This window comes from Bombus pyrosoma, linkage group LG15 (genome assembly GCF_014825855.1).
Source record: "Bombus pyrosoma isolate SC7728 linkage group LG15, ASM1482585v1, whole genome shotgun sequence".
Taxonomy (NCBI): Eukaryota; Metazoa; Arthropoda; class Insecta; order Hymenoptera; family Apidae; genus Bombus; species Bombus pyrosoma.
Window position 1 is genome coordinate 5339070 of NC_057784.1, and position 8213 is coordinate 5347282.

General features: G+C 34.6%; 1 protein-coding gene across 1 annotated transcript in view; it reads right to left on the bottom strand.

The window, feature by feature from the left end:
* The window catches only part of LOC122575797 (syndecan), a 225171-nt gene extending 217016 nt beyond the window's left edge, over nucleotides 1–8155 (bottom strand). Inside the window, exon 1 of the mRNA XM_043745222.1 lies at nucleotides 7908–8155. Coding sequence (XP_043601157.1) covers nucleotides 7908–7979 — 72 coding nt within the window. The 5' untranslated portion in view covers nucleotides 7980–8155. The remainder of the gene's footprint in view (nucleotides 1–7907) is intronic.
* Between the last annotated feature and the right edge of the window lie 58 nt (nucleotides 8156–8213).

An 8213-nucleotide genomic window follows, 5' to 3' on the forward strand; every position in this document is an offset into this window, starting at 1 on the left:
ATTCTACTTCCAAAGGTAAAAAGTTGCAGAGTTAACGTCTCCGAAATGGAAGAGTTACAGAATGGCAGAAACTCTCTCAAATATTTTATATTTTTAATAAAAACGCTATATGAATATCTAATACAAAGCGTAAAATAAACAATCTTCAGAGAAATGGTTAATACCAGCCACGTTTTTCCATAAACTCAAAACGTCGGAAACTGGAATATACAAGAGAAGAGTAAAGGAAGAACGCCTGAAAGAAAACATTGAAAATCATCGTAAAACGCGGTACCAGGGGTGAATGTGTGGTTCATCAGACGAATCCTCGTTTAAGCTACGCTCGCTAGTGAATATCAGCGAGGGAACGTAGACAAGGGTAGGTTGCATCGTTGTACAAACGTCGCCATGTGGCTTCCGCAGCCCCCTAACGAGCAAAAGTCCCCCCTAACGAGCCAAAGCCTCCCCCGCCCCTTGAGAGCAGCCTGGGGCCTAACCCAGGGCTGTTTCACGACCGACGTGACTCACGAATTTTACGAATCGAATCGGAACCAAGGAACCGGGTCATTGTACCATCCAGACCCGGTTTTGCTCTTCGACGAGACATTACTACGTTATGCTATATACCACAGAAATTCTAGGGAAACTCAAAAGCAAAAAAATCACCCTATACACTACGATGATGATGATGATGATGATAATAATAATAATAAATAACAATAACAATAATAGCAACAACATTAATAATAATAATAATAACAATACCACACTGTGGTGCACACAGTAATTTTCACAGGAAAATTACTCATCCCGTCGACACAAGCAGAAATAAATTTGTACGTGTAAAATTAATCTACGTACCACGTACCCTTGTGGTAAATTGTCCACAGCAAGCTTACACATTAATGGGGAAAAAGGAGATATCACGTGTTTGCAGAAATATTTTCTATTCCATTCAATCCATGGTATTATGTATAGACACTGTAGCATTGTTTTTTCTTATAGTTAATTAATTAGAATATAGTATGATGGTGGATGGAATGATGGATATAGACACTGTAGTATTGTTTTTTTTTATAGTTAGTTAATTAGAATATGCTACGATGGTGGATGGAATGATGGTTGGGATGTATTATACCTATGGGGTATTGTCATATCTATAATTAATTAGAAAAATGGACATAGTAATAATGGTGTTATACTGTGTCCGTAAAAGATTATGTCTGTAATTAATTGATAATAATGAGGATACACTGTATCCATGGAGTGGTATGGATGAATTATGTTTGAAGAATATTATAGTGATGTTTGAGGAATATATATTATAGAGTGTAGCAGTTAATTAGAAATATTATGGACACATTATGATATTTATGTAATATTCATTGCATTAACTAGAGATTTTATCGATACAGTAATAGTGATAGTGCCTTGTATGGGATATTATAGTGTCCACAATTGATTGAAAATATATTTCATAGCAATTTTTATGCAACTTGTTCGATGATTTGATTCGATGTAAGATCGGAATGAAGCGGAACGAAAATACGATGAAGCACGAAAACAATTCGTATCTGATAATTTGACTAAAAAAACTGACTGAAATAACCAAAGGTGGCTCTAGGGTCCGTTTTTTGCATCGGCTGATCTCGAATGCCGACGCGGTAGGACAATGCCTGGCAGGACAATGGAAAATGACCGAGGCGAGGGCTTTTAGGGCTTCTTGCCGTCACATCTCACCCGTACAATGTACATCGATTGCATTATACGCTCGATCATCGATCAACGACCCTGATATATTCGTTGTTTAGTCACGTTTTACAAGGTTAATTCATGAAGAAGGACCTAGTGTGGCATCTTAGAGGCTGGAAGATTTGATGATTGGACGTCGTTCGAATGAAGAAAAATGGCAGTAACTGTTGATTCGTATTCAAAATATTACAATTATGGTTGTACTAACTTCAATTTTCTGCGTCAAACAATCCAATCTCGCATTGTTCAATTTCCATAATACTTCATGATCTCGTTACAACAACATTTTAGCGATCACAACACACGTTTATTCCAAACACCAATATTCCCCTTCAAAGTTTCAAAGAGAACTCTCCTAACGACATAATCCTTTGATTATTCTAAAGAACATCAACCTTCTAGGGATCAGATAAGATTACAATCGACTAACATGTGGCTATTACTAAAGTTGCAAGCGCGCAGAGCAAGAAAGAGAGAGAGAGAGACGGACAGATCAGCGTAAAGTTTACCATGAAATAACGATAGCTCAGGGAAATCTGATTCGTTCGTCGTCGATGTAACAACGTGAACCATCGATGGGATTTCGTTGTGGACCAAGTTCGACTGGATCTTGCTGAACAGTGAGCGTACAAGTGCTACAGGTTACGGCCTTGCGAAATGGCCAACGAACGGAACTGTAGGGGCATCGTTCTTCCGTGTCCATTTCCAACATCCCTTCCGGCCCGATTTCTATGTTTCTTTCGCGTAAGAACTACTTCACGTTCGAATAAAAGCATTCAAGCTTTACGATATGAGGGAATTTTTGCGGTACGTGTGTTTTTATTTTGTTATCTTTAAGCCTTTTGAGAAAAGCATTAAATAACAGACGATGTTCACTGAAATATCATTTTCTTTTTTGCTTTAAATTTCTAAATAATATTATTTAAATATAATCTTCTAATAAATAATATGCCTTATTGCAAATATAATCTGTCGCTAAATGCTATTCTTTCTTATTATCAATGACGATATTTATATTATTTGAAATATTAGTAAAGGATTAAATAATGTAAAACGCTTGATATGTTATCAATAGGAAGATGAAACGATTTCGTATTAAATATTTTATGGAGTAATGTATCTACTTTACCTAACATTGGCAGTTTGTATAACTTTAAATCGAAAAAAGAAATTGTCTATTCAAAAGCACAAAACCTATAGAATATTGAGGAATAGAGAAGTTCACGACCTTCCAGTTCACTGACCTGACTACTTCGATATACTCTGCGGGCCATTTTCATGAAAAAGTTATCTTCAACGATAAAAACCACCTACGTATGCTTAACGTACACCGAAGGTCTACAACAATTCTTAGCCAACTAACATAAAATAAACGTAAACATTATGCTCAGAGCGAAATCCATGTCTAAATTTTTCCTAACACATGCTGAAAGCAGTTCACAGGAACAGCTTGAACCAACCTAACTGCGTATCATATAACGTATCTAATTTCAGTGTTTTTAAAGCAATATCGAATTATAAATTATACGCGACGATAAGAAAAAATAAAAAGAATACTTATTCTCCTTTCGAAGAATTGTAAACGAAGCAAATTTAAACCAAACTATGTATCATGTAACGTGTCTAAATTTAGTATTAAATATCGAAATGAATTATTCACGAATTATTTGTTATAAATATCGAATGAATTACACGCATTGACATAAGAATAATAAAAAATAACGTTTACGCGTAAATTTTCACTTCGAAAAATTATGGATGCAGCAAACAAATCGAACATATATCGGCGGATTTATCGGCACCAACGTGATTTTCAGTCAGTAACGCATTGCTTCCGTACAATGCAGTAATACCTTTAAGTAATAACACGCGTATTGCGTAAATAAAGGGCTTTATTAATTTCAGCGAATTGTAGAAGCGCATGTGTGCGTGGATCTGATTCGAACGAGTCACAAGAGCAAAAGGGTCGAAACTTTCGTTTGGACGATGATTGGGGAACCAACCAGGGGCTTTTCATTGTTTACACGCAATAATTAACTAAAATGAATTCAATTAATACCCGCGTTTCCGTTCCGTCGTAAATCAACACATGTGTACCGTCATCAATTTTTCCATCGAAGATACATTCATTTCGTCCTCAGCCCCGTTTGCAATTAAGGACCATGAACAAATATGACGAGTCCATTTTTATTGATTTCTTATTTTTACGTCATTTAATAATCAAAAAGAGGCACGTCTGTTTTATATGAAACATTGTATTTACGAATACAGAACGATAAACGAACAGGATCACCAGTTTAAGATCGAGTAAGATCAAGTTTAGTCGAGAGAAAACGCTTGGAGAGAATTTGAAAGATGAGGAGGACTTCGAAGATCGCAGGAGCAAGGCATGATAAGCATATTTTTGTTCGTTTTCTAACTCTGATGTTATCTTATCATCGAACAAGATGATTTTAATAGAACATAATCGAAAACCAATACCTGTTATGTCTAACGATGTCTGTCTTAATTAAGTCTTTATTGCGCGTCTATTAAGACGTTCTTATTAATTTAGAGGTCAATGGGAAAAATATAGAGAGATGTCTTATTAAAAGTAGGCAGTGAGTGTAAATTTTAAGGACCAAGTATATATCTATATATAACAGTATAATTATCGACAAACAATATTTTATAGCGAGTAATATATATTTCCAAAACATTAAAGAGTATGACAAAAATATGCTTAAATTCAAAACGGAGTAAAAACTACTCTACTGTAATACTATATGCGTGGCCAACGATATACTGAATTTAAAAAAGTGGAAGACCTAAGTTACCATGTTCTTCTCCTGTAATCCTTAATCACTTTTTTTATAAAAAGCAGAGGTATGACGTCACGTTTTACCTATCAATTATCCATTCATTAAGAATATATTTGTTCGATGATAAATCTCAATGAAACATATGCATAATGTTTTGGATATTTTTCAACCGTCGATAGGTTCATCGAAGGACTTCGTTCACCACGGCACCAATGTTGCTACAGTCGCCCAAACGATAGTCGAGAGTCTTTGCGAAAAGCAAACAAAAAAAAAAAATAATGTATACGGGCCTGATGGTGTTGGCAAAGTTTCGAATTACTCGTCAACATCGGACAGAATATTTCTCGTCTCACGTTTTTGCGCCTCGTGGTCCGATACCTCGTCCACCGTGCGAGACGAGAGCATAAACAACGGTCCCGACCGATGATGGTGCGAGAGAAAAAAAACATCGTATAGTTGCTCGCGGAAGTATTCCAACACTTACCATAGGAAATTTTTATATATCGTATATTATGTGGAATATACATATATAATGAGTAGATTGTGGGTTTTGGTGCAAATTTATATTTTTGTGAATATAATTAAAAAAAGTAGAACCTCGATGGAAGGTTGGTTTAGCAACCAAGTATTATAGAAAGCACTTTGAACGTTTTATATATCTTCTCACATTACATATGTGAATTTTGTGCAATTTCGCGCTATCAAATTTTATCATTTTTATAATAAATTCTATTTTATTTATAATAAATATATAGTATAGTAATGAGATACAGTTGTCATGATTATATTGGTAAAATTTGAATCCGATCTGGAAATAAATATAGTAAGGGACAAAAGTATTCGCACAGTTGGGATATAGAAATAAAAGGATCAATATTTCCTATATTATTAAATACATGTTGTCACGCATTATTTGAAAACATTAATAATAACGTCAATATTTCTGTACATTTATTACACAATTATATTATTTATATAAACGTCTGTTATAACATACAATTACAGTGTATATTTATTATTTGTATAAATATTTGAATGTATTTAATAATATAGAAAATATTATTCCTTTTTATTTCTACATTTAAACTGTACGAATATTTTTTGCCTCTCGTTGTATACAGAAGCTCTGCAAACATATGTTTAATCAAAATTAATACACAATAAAAATAGTCATCTTAAACGCATAATAAGTGTTAAAAACAATCCCACTTAATACCGAGATTTATTAATATAATGGATAATTGATTGTTTAAGCACTTTCGACATCTCTGCAAAATATATACTTGTATTGAATTTCTTATAATTTCTATATATATTCAAATTCGTGTAATGTTTGATGTTTTATTTTCAAATTTGTTTAAACGCTAAATATAATCATGATAATCGCGTTTCATTATAGTGCTGGTAAATTTCAAAATGTTTCATATAACGCACATACCTAAAGTATTTATAACAAAATTCCTACAAGTGTTCGTATACTATGTTCATAGCCACTATAATGATCGACCGTATACGAGTGTGTAGAAGAATTCCTGTCCTATCCTGTCGTAACGTAGGCTATCGAAGAGAACGAGACACCTCGCCACCCGTGATACAGTAAAAGTTTCGAAATAATAGATTCGCGGCACGCACCGCGTAGGGGCGTGTAATATCCCGTGATTTACCATATTATGTAATTACGCCAGGTAAAAATGACTTGTAAGGCACCGCGCCTTCCGAGAACCAATTTAGAACGAACTATTAACGTTAACACTCGTACCACCCGTCTGGGGTCTTTTCGAACCCCAAAATCAATTTTTTATCGATTTATTTCATGTTTTAATTTGTTACAAAGCTAAAGATGCTATTCGACGAAATTATTATATGGATGTGTGTTGTATTCATATAATGATAAACTATGTATATATAGTAATTAAAATAATATTTTAAAAAGAGATGTACTTTGCTTTTTTCTTTTCTTTTCTTTCTTATATTCTAATGACCAATACAACTAATACAAAACACGAGTTTTCTACGAAAGAGCTAAAAACGAATGAAAAATGACCGAAATCGATAATATTATGTAGCAACATTGTATTTCAAAATGTCACTAACTAAACGATAAACATATCTATTTTCGATAAAGCTATTCCCAATTTTAGTACGCTACTATGTCTCCTGTTCATAAAGATCAGAAAATACGTGTCTCTACTGTTAATACCTAAAAAAAACAAAAATTATTTTCAAAAATCTAAAAAAACATCTAGTTCTGCAAGAGTTAACATATTGGAAACAAATACTAAACAAGTCACTAGTATGCAATGGACCTATAAATGAGCAATTTGCTTCGACTATAAATAAAAAAGTATCACTTGCAGGTACCTACGAAAATTCGAGTATTATTTTTATACTTTAATCTTGCTCGTGTCACGAAGCAAACCAAGTTTCTAATAATTTAATAGAATGTTTTATATGAAATTGAAACGAGAAAGCACGCATATAATGGTAACCAGACTGCGGAAGTCTAGGCAAATTCATAGTTTTATCGACATGATATAAAAAATGAAATCTAAATAAAGATTTGTTTCGCCTACTAAATATTGTAATATGTGCATCACTCTGGATATTTTATATATTTTTCATATTAAACGCATCCTGTAAATTTTTCTATTTTCAAATATTCCCTAATTGCATAAACATGCGTAGCCTATTATAACAATTTGTCCATATTTTGCACAAATTTTAGATACTCTTTAACATTATAAGAACACAATTCGATCGACAATAACAAGTTTAAATCGTCCTAGTACCGGAGCAAAACCGAGTTTTGTCCACACGAGCACGCCACGACGAAACGAGTAAACAAATTCGTGCAATTGGTAATGGAGCGTAAACAACCGCTGCCTGAGTCGCGTCGTGCGGCGTCTGTTTAGGATTTGAACGTACACAAACTGGGGGATACATGTCATGTAAGAACGCAACACATCGATTATATGACGCATTCAAGTACATATTCAAGATAGAAATTCCATAAGTGGAAGTATTTCTAAGAAACAGACTCGCTCCATAAAAACACAAACAAACACAAAAGTGAAGAACAGAGGCGCAGCATGTTTCTTTTTAAAACTAGTTGTAACGTACGTTCAACGAATTTGCTAGATTTATTTTATTTTATCTCATTATATTAGCGGTATAATCAGAATACAATGTTATGAAATAATTTGCTGGCTTAGGTACTGTCTACAGCACCACTTATAACGTGCTAAGAACTCAGATAAAATATTCTTTTAAAATAAATATTGTTGAGTGATGACAAGATATGTAGGGAAAGGGGATCGAACGATCGTCGAAGGAGTGACAGAAGGGAGAAACAAGGCTACGAAAGCAAGTACTCACCTCGGTAGCGGCGTTGCATCCCGCGAGAATGACGGCCGTACTGATCAGGATCCAGTATATCCTCGGTTGCATCTTTTCCTTTGTAATTACCGCTGGGCCCGTTCAAGAGCCCCCTGACCGATCACCGCGTCGGTTCTACGAAACCAAACGAAAAAAATTACGCGTACGTCCCAGCCAGGAAGAAACCACCAAAAATCCACCGGAGCAACAACGCGACACACACCACACTGATCGATGAACCGCGAGACACTGAGGGCGCGTCGATCGGTCACTTCCACCGCCGAGCTGCCGCCATTTTGAAATGAA